Source organism: Electrona antarctica, assembly GCF_951216825.1.
Source record: "Electrona antarctica genome assembly, chromosome: 2".
Taxonomy (NCBI): Eukaryota; Metazoa; Chordata; class Actinopteri; order Myctophiformes; family Myctophidae; genus Electrona; species Electrona antarctica.
Window position 1 is genome coordinate 47280685 of NC_136807.1, and position 18274 is coordinate 47298958.

At 43.9% G+C, this 18274-nt stretch overlaps 1 protein-coding gene across 3 annotated transcripts in view; it reads right to left on the reverse strand.

The window, feature by feature from the left end:
• Window positions 1-8871: 8871 nt before the first annotated feature.
• Window positions 8872-18274, reverse strand: part of LOC306941686 (nerve growth factor-like) — a 64960-nt gene continuing 55557 nt past the window's right edge. For 2 of the 3 annotated variants that reach the window (XM_079527286.1, XM_079527287.1), the window contains exons 2-3: window positions 14988-15096; window positions 8872-10478 (exon numbers count right to left, since the gene is read on the reverse strand). In XM_079527286.1, coding sequence (XP_079383412.1) covers window positions 9538-10478; window positions 14988-15096 — 1050 coding nt within the window. In that variant the 3' untranslated portion in view covers window positions 8872-9537. Of the gene's footprint in view, window positions 10479-12962; window positions 12984-14987; window positions 15097-18274 lie in introns of those variants that run through there. The other variant, XR_013792199.1, reaches the window with a different exon arrangement.

The following is an 18274-nucleotide window of genomic DNA, read 5'->3' on the forward strand; positions in this document are numbered from 1 at the left end:
GAAAAGAAGCAGCATGCATAGAAGTAAGCATGAGGTCAGTCCGCTGCCACTTCCCAGGTTGGCAGAGGAAGTGTATAGCGCCCAGGATTACATTAGATAAGGCAGAGGAAGTGTATAGCGCCCATGATTACATTAGATAATTGACACTGCGTGGGTGAAAAAATGGGTGACATTGCATTAAATGCATTGGTTGAAGAGGTCTGAATGCTATTAAATCATCCGTGTCGGGTATCCCAAAATGTTACTTTTCAGGATTCAAGTTTAAAAGTAGCAAAAAAAATATACACACACACACACACACACACACACACACACACACACACACACACACACACACACACACACACACACACACACACACACACACACACAAACACGTCGTTTTTATTTTCCCACTGTACCCACACTTCCCCCCTTCGATTTCCCCCCTTGATGGCCTAGCAGACCACTCGGTGCCTGTATATGGGCATTTCTGAAATGACCGGCTATTTGCATGTCCCTTCTCCTCGCCATGGCCGTACGGAAAATATTTATGCTCAACATGGTGCTGGCTCGAGTTGCTTTAACACAATACGTGACGACAAGCAGCCAGGGGTTTGTTTTGAGATACAGAGGAGAGGGAGCCAAAAGTCATCTGGATGCCATGACCATAATGAGTGCTCTTTCCAGGTCATTAGCAGTATATTAGGATGTAGGTTGTTTGTTCTTGGATGAAGCTTCGGCCTATGATTGATGAATGATGCCTTCCAAGTAGCAGTAATGTAATAGAATTAAAGATTTCCAGTTGACTAATGGAGTTTGTCAAGCAAGCGGACAAATTATGTTAAATGGCTACATTCTTTGAAATGAACTTAGGAATCATGTGTGTGTGTGTGTGTGTGTGTGTGTGTGTGTGTGTGTGTGTGTGTGTGTGTGTGTGTGTGTGTGTGTGTGTGTGTGCGCGCGCACGTGCGTGCGCTGCATCTGTCCGTCCGGAGCTAATCTCCCAATAAACCACTAGGCCAAGCAGTGCCAACTTTCTTGTGCACACTGCCAGCAGGCAAAAAACATATTGTTTTATAGATTGTTGAAAATATTTCACCTCTCAAAATATTTTGTTCCAGGGACCCCAAGAAGCAAAGATTTGAGTTAAAAATGTTTGCTTTGAAAATATACACGTTGAATTATTTGCACAAATTTTCACTTTCACAAGTTCATTGCGTGGCACAAAAGTGACACAGCCAAAGAAATCTAAAATGACTGCTTTCCCGGTATCAATGGGTAAAATGTGAGTTGTGACTGTGAGGCTGAGCGCCAATTAACAGAATTTCTCTAGTCTAGGTCATCTTTGGACCAGCCCTCCAGCAGCTTCTCCAGTCATCTCCATCCTCCATACATCTGGCTAGATCGCCAGTACCTGCTTGCACCCCTGCACATTTATTTTGTGGCTAAGTCCTGCCGCCTGCGGGAGCTAACTATTTCCATAGACTACGCCTGGGTAACGTTTGTCCCAACAGCCAGGAATCTTGGCGTTGTCCTGGACAGTCAGCTCTCGTTCAGAGCGAATCAGACCCTTCCTCACCCAGGAGTCAGCCCAGCTCCTTATCCAGACATCAGTCATGTCAAAACTTGATTGTAACTCCCTCCTTACTGGCCTACTGGCATGCGTACTTAAGCCTCTCCAATTGATCCAAAATGCCGCAGCTCGTCTGGTTTTTAACCAGCCAACATTCTCACGTCACAGCACTCCCCTTTTCCGCTCCCTCCATTGGCTCCCGGTCGCTGCCCGCACAAAAGTACAAAACTCTGATACTGGCATTCAAAGCAGCCAAAGGTATGGCACTGCCATATCTTGCAAGTCTGATCGCACGCTACAAGCCCTCCCGAGCACTCAGATCAACCAGGGAATCAGCAGGGAAGCTGGAAGTACCTTCGCTAAAAAACGCCGGGACAACGCTCCACATGTCTCCCAGACTCTTCTCCCTTCTGGCTCCAAAACTATGGAATGTACTTCCCATTGCAATCAGAACTGCAGATTCACTCCCAATCTTCTGCCGCAGTCTGAAAACACACCTCTTCAGACTCCATCTTAGCCCATAGCACTTGCTGTAGTACTTGTCCTAGCCTCGACCTCCGACCTACAGGCATAGTCTCAAATATGTAACTTAAATAACACTTTATGTACACATATCACTCTATAGTGTATACAGTTTCCTTAGATAGATATTCCATGTAGGATTCATGATGACTATTTTTATGTTTTTTGTTCTTGCTTACTGTAAATCGCTCTGGATTGAGTGTCTGCTAAATGCCTAAATTGTAAATTGTACGCCCACGTACCTGTAAGGACATACACATGCGATAGTGTAGCAAGGCATTTTTCAAATAGTTTCTACATTGGTCGACACTCGACATAGTGTAGGATGACATTGTTTGAGGGGCGCTATCCCCTCCCACGTCTGGCTTTCAGACATGATGTCATGTGGCAGCCAAGTCTACTGACTTTTAATGTTTGCTTTAAGCAGTGACACGACGTGGCAGCCCCGGTGGGCTCCCCTCACTTCACACAAGTGTTTTTTAGATGGCATTTAAAGCAATATATCATATTTTACATGGGACGATTGTTAGTTTTTTGTAAGCTTGACCCAAATGCAGGAAAACTCTTGAGTCCAAGTTGTGAAGTGACAAACTAAGCTTTTCCTCTCCAGTCCATGATTCAAAACTTATGGTGCAACTAATGACTGCAACCATGGGTTAAATATACAGGAGTCAACCTGCATTCTCAGAACAAACAGGTTTATATAGACAGGGAAGTTGAGGGAACTAAACAAGACACAGGTGGAACTCAAAGACAATCAACACAACACAGGGATTGGCTGGGGCAAACAGGTCCCAGGTGACTCAAAGTAACAGTAATCACAAGGTGCATTAGGTGAGACAAGACAGGCATAATATATAGGAGATCCGGTTGTCCAGAGACACATAATCTGACCGCTGTGCCCAATTGCCCATAGATGGCCATGTGTATTATCATATGGGACCGACTGACTTCAACTCTGTGTACGCAGTGGCAAAGACTCAAGGGTAGCTCAAGGGTAGTTTGGATATTAATTTGTCCAGAACCGCCGATTTGAATCCGACCAATATGTGATTGATTGATTGAAATTTTCATTTCACAGTATGCAGAATGGGTGCATTTCAAGTCAATACAAAAACTATTACTGTGGACGACACCATGATTAATCATTACACTTGTTTAAAACAGGGTCCACTCTTAAATAGGCCTTAATGTCCATATACAGTATTTAGGCTTATACAGTATTTATACAGTTATACCACTGATCCAACATATATAGGCTTGTCAATATAGCGTATTAGTTTGTGAAGAAAAAAACAGGAGTACTGTATGTCTGTAAAAACAACGATACAGATGTAATCACTATGCCATATTACACTGACTAGATTGTAAAATCTAGTCTGTAAACTGTCAAACCATCTGTAACTCCATGCATCATTAACCCATACTGTACTTATTTTAGGTCTCTCTTTTTTCTCTCCAAAAAGCTGATCTACAAGCTCACAATAATATTATGTCACGATGCGTTGTGATGAGCCTGTAGATCTACTGATTTCACCAAATGTTTTTGCCTCAGAGAACGGGCGAGACGCCCGTTGAAGTGGTTAATGGGTGGAACCCGTTGTTATTTGTCTGTCAGTCACAACCATAGTCTGGTCAGAGCCTTGGCCCTTTCTGTTTTCTGAGCTCATTATTGGAGGCAGAATCTAAAGAAATGCTGTCTGGGAGATTTTGTTTTCTCACGTTATGTCATTAGAAGCCGGGCAGTAGGGCTGGTGCACAGTATTGTTGCCATGTACACAACTTGTAATTACTGTATACAGTTGGAGGCCATCGATATTGTCCTTTTCTTTTTGCTGAGGTTTGCGTGATCTGCGCAAAAGGACAGTTAACCCATTTTGGGCGGGAACCCCTTTTGGTGTTTTAAACATTATAATTTAGCTATTGAAAAATAGCAGATCTACAAGCTCATAGCGCGCCACCGAGTGGCGCGCTATGAGCTTTGTAGGTCTGCTATTTTTGAAAAATCGTGAAAATATTTATTTCAGAAAACTGGAGGATTTAGAAGGATTTTTTAAAATTTTGAGGTCAGGCCTAAATGGGTCAAATGATAAGGGACAATATCGGTGGCACCCAACTGTATATATGAATGATAGGTTTGTTCTAGCTATGGTAATTCATGAGATTCTCCAAATTAATACTGCAGGCAGCCATGCATGCAGCAGGTGCCACGTTTGAAAAGAGAAATGTAAGCCATTAATACTGATGACAGCTCAATATCACCATCTGCTGGTCAAAATGATGTCCAACCCAAGTCTTAGTGACTCAGTTGTAAGAGGGCCTAAAAAAAGTACAATAACAACAAACACACACAAAAAAAGAATAAAGTAATTAACCTACCTGTTTATATTAGTGTATTTATTATTAGTGTATGTTTCAGTTAAGGGTTCTCCAATAGGCGGCCCGCGGGCCATTTGCGGCCCGCGGAGCGCCCCCTTGTGGCCCCTGGAAGAATTTCATTTTGGCCTGACCTCGAAATTCTTCTAAATCCTCCAGTTTTCTGAAATAAATATTTTCACGATTTTTCAAAAATAGCAGACCTACAAGCTCGTAGCGCGCCACTCAGTGGCGCGCTATGAGCTTGTAGATCTGCTATTTTTCAATAGCTAAATTATAACATAATGTTTAAAACACCAAAAGGGGTTCCCAAAACTCTCGACAGTGTCAAATTAAACCAAATGGACTTGTACCGGTCCATTTGGTTTCATTTTACACTCTCAAGAGTTACATTATTGTTAAACATCTGCATTACGATCATTTACAAGAAGTCTACACAATTAGAGAATGTAAAATAATTGTTATTTTGGTCAACGTTTGCCAAAAAAAGCATGGAATTGTAGACAAAGTATTATCCAACGACAACAAAAGATTCTTTAGTTTTGGGTCTGAGAGGCTAAATCTCTTCAAATGGTGTTTTTTGGCTCAAATGCAGAATAAATAATGGGCCTTGATATGAAAAGGGTTGAAAACCACTGGTCTAGAGCAGTGTGGTTCTCAAACTGGCTCAGGTCATGCCTGTAAATAACCTTTTCATCCAAGGCACCCCTGAATTACATTGCTTTATAGATAGAACCTTAAATGTACGTCCCCCTTGCATGTGTCACAGAATAGTAGTTTCCATTACGACAGATTGAGAATAACTTAACCTTGACATTTAACCACTTGAGCATCCCTAGCGTTCCCCTAGAATTCTGAGGAGAACTTTAGCCGAAAAATAGCCGATCTATACAAGCTCTACAACGCCTCACGCTGCGAGGCGTTGTACGTCGCTGTAAAGGAATATTCTTGCTTGTAAATTGGCATTCTAAATCGCCATTATTTTGCAAAGAGGTTTGGTGAGGAGGGAACAGACCAAGTACAGTTTACTAAGTATTGATGGTTCAAGTGGTTACTATTTCTGCCAGTGTATGACTCCAACATACACTGATGACAGTGCTGCTTCAAATAAGTCTATGTTTAAATTATAGTAATTTAAAGTTATACTAATCTGCAACATTTAAATTGGAAACAACACATTGATACTGTATGTATGAAGTCTATGAAGATGCTTGGTATATTGAGAACAATCTGCCCATTTGTTCTTCCTTCATGTCATTTAACACTCTATTATAGCTTAATTTTCCCTCATATTAATTACTGTAATATTGTCTGGGCTGCTACATATTCAACATATCTCACTAAATTACTGATCATTCAAAAAAGGTTTCTGAGGATGATTTCACATTCAAATCGGTATGAGCCGTCTGCCCCGCTCTTTATTAAATATTCACTATAAAGTAAACGTTTTTCAGACCTGTTTACATTTAAAAAATCACACCCGTGTGAACTGAGTGGTGTAAGGTTTTATATAGCATGATCTTTGGCTAGGTAGGGTCGTCTTCTGATGTGATGATTTGTGACCATGAAGTTGATTCAGCTGGAGTTTTTGTCCGATGTGAGGTATTATATAAGGTAAGGTATTATATAGCCTGATCAGCTCTGATCTGACGTAATGAAATCACACCCGGATGTGATTTCACAACTGGCTTTTTTTGTGCAGAAAAAATTAGCATGGTTGCTACGGTCATCCAGTTCACCCGGGTGTGATTTAATTACGTCAGAAATTATTTTGAACATAGCAACCATGCTCATTTTTTCTGCACACAAAAGCCAGTTGTAGGAGTGGTTTACACCACTCAAAAATGCAAACAAGACATTCCCTCTTCTTTTCACATTTTTTCCCATGTTACTTCTGACATTCACTCCTACCCCACAAGGCAAAGAGATGATTTTGAATTACACTATTGTCACACTTCCAAACATCAATCTTTCATCAAATTTAGAGGCCCTCGTCTATGGAATTCCCTAGATGCTTCACTTAAATCCTCATTATCCTTGCCAATATTCTATATAATATAACATCTAAAGACATATCTTATTTCTTCCTCTCTGTAGATTACATGATTTACTTTGATGTGTTATATTTTCTTTTGTGTGTTTGTTGTTGTATTGTTTATTTCCCTTTTTTGTGCAGTCTGTGTTTTTGTTTCTTTATTGCACAGCTGCCCCCCTTTGCCAACTTGTAGACTTTTGTATTGTTCTTAATGCACTTTTAATCTGTTTAAATCAATTCCCTCTTCCATACAGGAAAGGATTCCAAATAAGCCAGCTGGCTTCTTCCTTTCCTTGCATTGTATTTTTGTTCTTCGATATGTTATTGTCTATTTTTTGTGCTAAATAAATAAACCTAATAAACCTAAACACAACACAATGCAGTGGGGGTGGTCTCTGCTTCATCTCCCTCTCAGCTAAGGGGTCCTTGGCCTGAGAAACGTTGGGGACTCCTGTTCTAGAGAGAAGTGTGACCGACGATGAGAGCACTGGCACGGAACAGCATTTTACTTAGGAGGACAGACACAGAGAGAGAGATTCCTACTCTGCAATATGACTTGATTTCAACCACACTCTAGTCTACTGTCTAGTGTGTAGTGTTGTTTCTTATATGACCACAAGAGGGTAGCATTGTCTTGAGCCCTGGAATTGGCTGTCCCTCCCATAGACATATATACATAGACGCCTCATTTGCCGCTGCAGTTCATTGGAGCGACGTGTATCCCAATGAAGGCGGAAGTGCAGTGCTGAAGGCTTTTTTTTTTTTAACAAATCTTTATAACAGTCATGACAATATACATTACAAAACAAGACAAACAAACAAACACAAACAACAAAGTTATTAACAATACAACATCAGAGCCAGGGGGGATTAGATTACTAACAGAAAACATTAAAAGAGTGAACACAAAGCAACAGTTCTCCGCAGCTTTCTTATTTAGAAGTGCTGAAGGCATTTGCTGAATGCGACTGCGTCGCTGCCCGAGTGACGTCACTCATGTGAATCCTCCATGTCTCTCGCTGTCACTCAAGTGACTACTGGCCAATCACAGCGCGTCTTTTCCGGGACTTATGTTACGCACGCGGAAGCTTGACAAGCTTCCGCTTTGCTTCCGCTATTCTTCGCAAGGAATGTCGGGAAAATAGTGCCTTCAATTTTGACACACGCCTCAGAGCCGGAAGGGGCGTCTATGTATATATGTCTATGGTCCCTCCCTTCCGTGGTCACAGAGGTTGTAAATCAGGTCCCTTCCCAAGGCCCCCTCGGTCACATGATCGTTTTAACCCCTTAAGACCTGAGGCCGATTCTAAAAATGTTGCTTATGTTGCTATATAGTGGTGCTCAAACTTTTTCATGTCAAAAGGACCCCCCCAAATTATATGTATTTGACGGCGCAGACCTCCCATCTCCAAAATATTTTGTTCCAGGGAACCCCTGAAGCAAAGATTCAAGTTAAAAATGTTTGCTCATATATTATGTAGTCAAAGATTTGCACAATTCTGCTTGTGAGCTTGTAATTCTGCTATTTTCAGAGCACGAACACCCAAGCACGACCAAACATAAAAATGACTTGTCTTTTACTTCTGCTGGATCTCTTCTACAGTAGTCTAGCTTTGTCGATGAACTTGTCAATATATTTAGTCTCAGTTTTAGTCATCATAGCTTAGTTTTTATTTATTTTTTTGTCAGTTGAAAAACGTTAGTCGGCGAACTTTGTTCGCCATAGTTTTAGTGAACAAAATTACTTAACCCGTTTTGGGCGGGAACCCCTTTTGGTGTTTTAAACATTATGTTATAATTTAGCTATTGAAAAATAGCAGATCTACAAGCTCATAGCGCGCCACTCGGTGGCGCGCTATGAGCTTGTAGGTCTTCTATTTTTGAAAAATCGTGAAAATATTTATTTCAGAAAACTGGAGGATTTAGAAGAGTTTTTTTTTTAAGTTCGAGGTCAGGCCCAGCCTAACATTCCCCCTCAGCTCCACAATACTGTACATGTTCCAAGGACACTGTCTGGACCTCACTGGAGCCAGCCGTCCATCTGTTTCCGTCAGCGTTAAGAGTTCAGCGGAGCCGGACCTGCAGGCCTGAGTGGTGCAAAAACCAGGTCAAAAACCCATTTTGACATGAGATCAGATTCTAAAAACGTCTTCTACATCCTGACAGTTTTCTGAAAAAGCTATGTTTCTATGTCAGTCGTTCTTTGATTTTTCTAAAATAGCAGACCTGCAAGCTCGCGCTCACCTAGCGAGTGGCGCGCTATGAGCTTGTAGATCTGCTATTTTTCAATAGCTAAAGCATAACATAATGCTAACACCAAAAGGGGTTCCCGCCCAAAATGGGTTAATAACACTGGCTATAGAAATGACACAACAACTCCGGCATGTACTGAGGTGTTTAATAAATAACAGCATCAACAACAACAACAACAACACAACAACAACAACATTAAAGCTTGAATTCATTTTGTATAATAATATATATACACATATAGATATTCATATTTGACTGTATAAACCATAAATATGACATGCAGTCCTCATAACTTAAAAACAACCAGGACTTCTCTCGGACTGAGGTAGGGTCAGGGGCCGAGGGTTGAATGCATGAAGCAGGTGGAGTGCGTGTGTGTGTGTGTGTGTGTGTGTGTGTGTGTGTGTGTGTGTGTGTGTGTGTGTGTGTGTGTGTGTGTGTGTGTGTGTGTGTGTGTGTGTGTGTGTGCAAATTGCTTTTGTGTGAGTAAGGTGACAAGATGAGAGGCAAAAGTTTGTGTATGTTTGTGTGTGTGTGTGTGTCTGTGTGTGTGTGTGTGTGTGTGTGTGTGTGTGTGTGTGTGTGTGTGTGTGTGTGTGTGTGTGGAAGGAGGGGGAAAAGGATTACAGTATTGGCAATAAAGCTGCAGTGGCTGTTTTGAGGAAGTGTGTGCTTGATGGTGAAGTGTGTGTGCGTGCGTGCACGTATGCGTGCGCGCGTGTGTGCGTGCGTGCGTGTATGCGCGTGTGTGTGTGTGTATGCCTGTGCGTGCGTGCGTGCGTGTAAGGTTCATAGTTCAGTGCCCCACGCGTCCCCCCCAGGACTTCCGGCTGAGCACGCACACGCACGCGGCGTTGATGCGGATGAGGCGCCACGCCGTCTGGGTCTTGAAGATGGTGAGGGCGCGCACGTACGTGTGCGTGTTGGTGCAGTAGGAGTTCCAGTGGCGCGCGTCGATGCCTCGGCAGCCCGAGTTGCCGGCCCCTGACTTGTTGCCCTGCTTGCCGCCCCGTTTGGGCCCCGCGGGGGGCGGCCCGGGGGGGCGGCTGTGCGTGGTGGGCGACCGGCAGGTGGTCTCGTAGAAGAACTGCTTCTTCACCACGTTGTCGATCTTGACGTTGGGCAGCACGGTCACCTCGTTGCCCGCTATGTCCGTGGCCCGCGTCAGGTTGCCCACCCACGTGTTGATGCTGTCGCACACCGAGTACTCGCCCCGGTGCATGGGCTGCGAGCCCGACCGCCGCCGCACCCTCACCCCCTTCATCATCCCGTCGCCCTCGCCCCCCTCGCCCTCCAGCGCGTGGTGGGACGGGGCCACCTCGCTGAAGACCACGCGCGGTGAGGAGCGGTAGCGTCTCTTGGAGAAGAGCTTGGGGTCCACTTCCGGAATGGAGGAGGAGTCCGACGTGGCGCCGCGGTGGCCCCCGTCAACGGGGCCCTGGTGGTGGGCTTCCGAGGCCGCCCGGTGGGGCCTCCGGGTCCTAACGTGGCTGCTGCTGGTCCTCTGGTGGTCCTTGTTGGAAGAAGAAGAGCGGTGCTCGGAGAGGCGGTCCCCCGCTGCTGCCGTCTGCTGCTGCCCTTCCCTGTGATTGGCCGCTGCTGTCTGCTGTCCTGCTTTGTGGTTGGCTGCCCCGCCCCCGGTGCTCAGGGCCCGCCCACCTCCCATGTTCAGTACAGCCTGGACGCCGATCAGGAGCAGCAGGACCAGTGGCGACGACCTCATGGAGAGCACACGTCCTGTCAGGAGAACAACACACTGGTCAGCATTCACACACCTATAGGCCCTCATTTATCAACGCGGCCAATTGGGTGCACGCCGGAATTACCGCAATTTTCGGCATTTAACATTTCCGCAAAACCTTGACGTGCGCCAGGACAATAATCATGTCAGGTCGGGAGCTGTCGTAGGCTTTGTCCTCGCCTGTTTTTCTGTCGTACACAAGCGGAGCAGCATTGCCTGAACTGCTGACAGGCTGTCACACAGGCATCTAAACATATGTTTTAACTCCTAAACTGTATAAAACTAATCAAATCAAAAAAAAATATTTAGTAACGGCATGTCATATATGAAATTGGTCGGATACTTCCAAGTGAGCAAGCAATTAAAATCGCGCAATTAAAAACGATGTTGCAAGTTAGATGCTTAAGCCATTTAAACAGTGTTTTGCATGAGCATACATGCGAGGAGCTGCCTGTGCAGAGTGAACTGCAGCTGCCGAGAGTCAAGAGCTCCCAACGTGGGTAGCCTACTGTAGCCTTCAGCAGGCCGATGTCTTTCTGGAGTTACGGTATGTGAAATCTCCTCCTGTTTAAGGATAAACCCAACGCGTCACTCGAATGCGCCAAATGTGCCATGCGAGCGCAAGTGGGGACTGCATCGGAGGTAGGGTAACCCAGCCAGCCCACCACCACCAGTGCCAGTGCCACATGAGGCTATGGTTTTGGCTGCACATTCATATAATTGACAGTTGACAGCCAAGCCACTGCAGCGACTAGCGAGGCAATCTAAATAGACTGTCATAAACGTGCATGGTCAGTTGATCGCGGTGTCACGGACGGACCACAGTGATAGAGACAGACAGACAGGACAGATGCACCTATTTGCAAAACAGCAGCGTGTGTGTGCCTATTTGTTATTGTCTCCACCAGGCCGAAGGCATGGGGAGAGAGTATGTTTTGCACTCCGTCCGTGTGTGTGTGTGTGTGTGTGTGTCCGTGTGTGTGTCCTTCCGTCCGTCTGTTACCAGCTAATCTCCGGCACCGTTAACCCGGTCGATGCCAAACTTTGCACACACACTCCCTGGATGCCAACGATGAACCTCTGCCCCACATTTTCCAGAACGGCCTGTTATAGCGCCACCAGGAGGCCGCTTTGTGCAAAACAAGTTTTTGGACAGTACACCTACAGATTTTGTCCAAACATCACAGAAAATTGGTACACAGTCTCTCTAGAGCCATTCAACGAAACAGGTCTTTCAGATTTCTCAGAGTCCATCCTGATTGGCTAAGATTGGCTTCCAAAGTTCGCAGGAGTGCTCAGTTTCAAACAAAATGCTGCAAATCATGAACACATCATGTGATTTCCGTGAAATTGTGCACGCACATTCCCACTAGGCCGAGGAAGAAATGCCACATGAACATTTTCAACTCAGCCTCATGGTGGCGCTATAACTGGCCGAAAAGTGTTTTTTACCTCTAACTGCATGGATCTGTGGATAACTTTGTATGCCAACTCCCTAGAGGCCAAGGAAAAACCTTTGCCTGGAATTTTTCACATCTGCTCTTTATAGCGCCACCAGGAGGCCGACATATGTAAAACACATTTTCTAATATTACTCCTTCAGATTTTATCCAAATTTCACGCAAATCAGTACACATGTTCTCCATAGTCATGTGATCAAGACGGGTTTGTTTGATTTATCATAATCCACCCTTATTGGCTACGATTGGCTTCTAAACTTTTCAGGAGTAGCCTGCTTTGTACCCGTTTTGTACAAATCGCCACAACTACTCAACGCAGCGTCCGATTGCGGTGAAACCCACTAGGCTGAGGAAGAAATGCCACTTGACAGTTTTCGAATCAGCCTCATGGTGGCGCTACAACAGGCCAAGCCGCGTCTCACACACACACACACACACACACACACACACACACACACACACACACACGTTTATATATTACTCCTACACATTTTGCCAAACATCACACACACTGGTGGAGACCTGTGCCCGGAAGGGCACTTTTTCTAGTTTAATTCAGCAAAGGGCAGCAAAGGCAAGCGAGTCGAGAGGAGAAACAGACAGGGTAGACCTACAGCTTTATTTAATTCATGCAGGTGTTCATTCTTTATTTATTTAAGATACATACATATAGTTGTGCGGGGGGAAGCAAGGCAAGCGGGGGAAACTTTTTTATTGGCTTTTTCCATCATGTAACCATGGTTTCCATACATTGTTTGGTCGTATTGCAGTTGTTCATGTCGCAAAAACTATAGATTTCATAGGGCGTGCCAGATTGATTTCAGCCGTCACATTTATCACTGCTAGGAATGAAATTAAGGAAGGATCAGCTGTTTGCAATCAATTTATAAATGCCGTGGCGACGTGAGTGTACTACAAAACCGACACTCGAATTTGGGGCAGATTTTACACTCAATTGATAAATGAGGGCCCTAGTCTAGGAGAACAACACAATGGTCAGCATTCACACACCTAGTCTAGACCTCATGGAGAGCACACGTCCTAGAGGGATACAACAAACTGGTACTGTGTACAGACTGTTGCCTAGTGCAATTTTAGAATGCTTCCGTCATACAGTCTGGAGCAACGGAAGCTCTGATCATGAGCAAGCGATAAAGAGGAAGTGAAGCCTCCTCCCCAGCGCAAATTTATCATAATATAAATCTAAATCATATAAGCATATAGCTTGCTGCTTAGCAGAATATTAAAATAAAACAAATGTAAAGATATTTTAAACTATATTTTCGTCAACGGAAATGCCAGATTCCTTGCTCGGATTTCAGGAGGTGTAGTTCCAGACTTTATATCAACTTTATTTCTTTCCCCGGTGAATTCATCTGCTCAATTCATTGAGCTACAGTTAAAAAAAAATCTGAACCTTTTTTTTCTTCCAGAATGTCAAAATAAATGAAAATAGACAGAGATCAGAGAGCACAGGAAAGAATGTGCAGCTCTGCTCGTTTTTTTGTGGCTTTCGCCTTTATTTTATATTTTTTATGGAGGGACAGACAGTAGGCTGACAGGAAATGAGGAGAGAGATGGGGGGAAGACATGCAGCAAAGGCCGTCGGGATCGGGAGTCGAACCCGCGGCACACTGCCAGACTGGATTACCAGCCAAGGTGCCTGGACCACTGAGCCACGGCCCAGGCCAGCTCTGCTCGTTTTAACACATATTTGGAATCTAAAGCTCCCAGAACAATTGTGGTATTCAAAAACAGAGATGGTTTCAAAAACATTTAGGCATCCAACACGTCTCTATTCTGGCACAGATAGCAACACTATGGAGATCTGGAACGTGTCATTTGCATACTGCGGGGAGATGACCGGGGGAAAAAATGCTGTCTGTCTGACCCCCTTTCCACCAAAAGAACGTCGGTTCAGAACCAGTGCGGTTCCGAACCTTGGTGCTTTTTGCGAACCGGTCGCGAACCGGCTGCATTTCCACCAGATTGAACCCTGGTTAATGTGGTGGCGCTATTGTACCTAAACACAAAATGTTGAAAAGATCCGTAATACACGCAGACACCCCGAGGGCGTTGCACAACACAAGCCGATGTAAACAGTATCCACGAGGTTGTGATGTTACAGTAGGGTTACAAGTTATTACAACTATCAGATACGCCCCGCAAGCCTCAGCTGGATTCCGGGTCGCGATGCATGTTATGTTATGTTATGTTATGTTATGTTATGTTATGTTATGTTATGTTATGTTATGTTATGTTGCTGGTGTCTGCGTCCTCCCAAGTTCCAACCCACTGACAAGTTCCAACCCACTGACACAGACACACCCACTTATATCGTCTCGGTTCACAAAGCGCTGCGTGCAATTCCAAAGCTGAACCCCCGTTTTGTGGTTCACATTGGGAACGGACGTTTATGGTTCGGAACCAACTCATTTTCAGTGGAAACACTCTGAACTGGTTCAATATTTGGCGGGAAGAAAGAACCGAACCGGTTCAACCCCGGTGGAAAAAGGGCCTCTGTGTATTAGTGTTGGTTTTGACAGCAAATTCTGATTTAGTTTTAGTCATATATTAGTCATCCAAAATGTTTTAGTCTAGTTGTAGTCGACTAAATATCATAAGATCTTAGTTGAGTAAATCTACAGTTGATTTTATCGATACAATGTATTTTGGCGGGCCTTGATGGCATCGCAATGGCAGATTTTATAGCCGATCATCATAGCTTATTTTTTATTTAGTTTTTATTCAGTTTTGTCAGTGAAAAAGGATAGTCGCAGCATCACAGTTTTAATCGACGAAATCAAATCAACTCTGGTATGCACCAGTAGAGATCTGCCCTATACCGGAATACAACTGAGGGATGAAGCAGACTTAGTTATGTGGCCTTTTCTTGTCAGTTAATCACTTGATGCATAAAAATAATATTCACACTCACGCATTGGCCACCATAGCGAACCTTTGACCTTTGAACCTATATGCTCAGCAAGGTGTTTCAGTGGCGTGTTGTGGTGGCGTGTCAAGTGCGTGGAATGCTGTGCGTACCTGTGGAATGTGTCCAGTTGAAGTGTGAGCCCCCTCTGGGCTCTAGAGCCAGACTCCAGTGCAGGCCGGACCCCTCATGCCTGCCGTCTGGACCCCCGGAACCACAGCTCTGCATGGAGGGAGAAACATACATACACACGCACGCACGCACACGCGCACGCGCACGCGCACACGCACACGCACACACACACACACACACACACACACACACACACACACACACACACACACACACACACACAGACAAAACACATTAACAGATGCACATACTGGTGGAAACAACATTTTACTTCTACTACATCTCCAAGGCAAATATTGTACTTTTACTCCACTACATGTATTTGAAAACTTTAGTTACTAGTTATTTTTTGTAGAGTTTGATTATTATTACAAAACATACATTAACCACTTCAGCCCTATTTAAATGGATATTTGAAAATTGCAGATCTACAAGTGAGTAGATCTGCTATTTTCAAAATATGTTTTATACATACAATAACTTGTGAAACGGGACATACTGCATAATGTTCTACTTTTGCTACTTTAAGTATATTTTGATGCCAATACTTTTGTACTTTTATGCAAGTACATTTTGATTACTGCATTTTACTGCATTGCGGTATTGATACTTTTATCAATGACGGCTCATTTGAAAGTCATGCATGTTGATCTGCCCACTGGCTTCCTGGTGCCTGAAGGTGGAATATCTTTCTATATGTGAGGAGAAATGCACAGAGGAATGCTTTCCGGGAATAGAAGGTTGCCTTCAGCTATAGACATTAACCTTTTACATCTGCCCTGTGGCTAATTTTGTCTTTTGGCTCATTTTGTTTGTTGAAAATGAAAACGTGATGTGATGCGTAGAAGAATCTGTTATTTTTCAGCGACCGACGTGGACGTACATGAATGTGTATTACGCACAAAAATAAAGCCAACATGCATTTAAATTGTATGGGCATGTTTTCGATTCTAGTTCAGTCCTCGGATCTTGGAGCAAATTTGTGATGCAACCGTTTTTGAAATATAGATATATATATACATTGGCATTTGCTACATTGGTTGTACAGTTGTAGCAAAGCTTGTAAATAAGCTAAGTAAGAGACCTTTTTGTTTTCCCTTTTGTGGCAAAAGCTTGTAAATATCTAAGACCCACACAGAAGAAAACCCTTTACTTGTATTATTTATTAAAGCACTCAAACTCCAAATTTCACCCACTTTCTTTTACCTGTAAAACTGTGATGAGACAATAAAGATTCTGTGTTTCCTAGAACTAGAGGTCTGAAAAAAATCATTAACATGGTGAAACACATCTTGATGATGTCATCAAGATGTGTTTCACCATGTTAATGATTTTGTTCATAATTACAGTTCTAGGAAACACAGAATGGGGGGGACTTTTTATTTTTTTCCACACAACAGCTCTATGGTATATTAATGACATAGTAAAATGTTGAAAATGAGTGGAATGCCCTCCTAACACTATGGACCAGGGCTACGTATTCCCAGTGAAAACAGGCACAACACAATATTCTTTCTGCCTGTGTTTGTGAAGCGACGTAGCCACGTGTCTGTATGAGCCATGATTACGAGACCCTGTCAAATGCCCCGTATACACACACACTCACCGTGTTTAACTCACACAGTTTAGATATGCCAAGCAGTGGAATGTGAGCTATGTCATACCTCATTATTTACAGCATTTATAAGAATGGTGTCACTGTGTGTGACAAACTCTCTCACACACAGACACACGCGCGCACACACATGCACACATGCACACACACACACACACACACACACACACACACACACACACACACACACACACACACACACACACACACACACACACACACACACACACACACACACACACACACAGAGCCTTGACAAGGTCGTTGTTGTGGAGAGACGTAAAGCAGGTGTGTCAGAAGCACTGCATAATGCTTCCTGTAAACATGGGACCCAGCTGGGAACGTTTTGGAACATCACAAAGCTGATTACTGTGACAAATGGTTATTTCAACGCCGCCTTGTTAGTGGTGGGGGTGGGGGGGAGGGGGGGGGGGGTTGACCTTTGGTTGGCTAGAAAACATATTCTATTCACTCAAATCAGTCCCATTCCCAGTGGTGGACCACTACTACTAAAAGAGTGGTACACCCCCAAGTGACTTATTATCTCCACCAGGCCGAAGGCATGGGGAGAGTATGTTTTGCACTCCGTCCGTGTGTCCTTGTGTGTGTGTGTGTGTGTGTGTGTCCGTCCGTCCGTCCGTCCGTCTGTGTACAGCTAATCTCCGACACCGTTGGCCCGGACGATGCCAAACTGGGCACACACCCTCCCTGGATGCCAACGACAAACCTCTGCCCCAATTTTTCAACAGTGGCCTGTTATAGCGCCACCATGAGGCCGACTTTTGCAAAACACATTTCTTTACATTACTCATACACATTTTATCCATGCATCACGCAAATCGGTATACACTATCTCCATAGTCATCAACACGGACCTGTCCGCTTCCTCATTGGCTAAGATTGCCTTCCAAAGTTTGCAGGATTGGTCCATTATGAACGAAATGCCTCAAATCATGAACAATTTGAGGGAAAAACGATCCTATCCTGGTGGGGAGAGAGAAAGACACGTACCCCTTTCTGAAATTGTTTTGCTCCAGGAACCCCCAGAAGAGAAGATTTGTGTTAATATATCTGATGAAAAAAGAGAAAACATTAAAATTGGTTTCCTGGCCTGAAAATGTATTTTCTCTTTTCTTAAGATCTGGAGAGACATTGAGATCCCTGTTAATAGTGAACAAATACGCCAATTTTTTTTAAAATGAAATGACAGCTGTTTCTCCATACAATAACAGTCCAATTAATCTCTGCTTTCAGGGTACTTTCTCATGGAGCATTAAAAGCAACAGATAAACGTGACTCACAACCCAAGGTTTTTCCTGAACTGAATGCCTAGCTTGGGTGACACATAATGACCAGAAGAGGGCAGTATTGCCCATCTTTCCTGCGTAGGCTGCTATTAATGGGAGCAACAATATTGAACTGGCTTAATTATACTGCAATGTCACAGATCTAATCGCTCTCATTATAACCAGAACGTTCTGCTATACACAAAAATTACAACACATTCTGATGTCATTATTCAGGCACCACTAGTACAAGAGTATGATTAAAAGGAGAAAAGCAAAGTCCTTGGAATGATCTTGCAGGGCTGTCCACAGTTCTTTCGTTTGTCTGCGTTCAGGGTCAATTTTGCCGTCTGGCCCCTGCATGTTG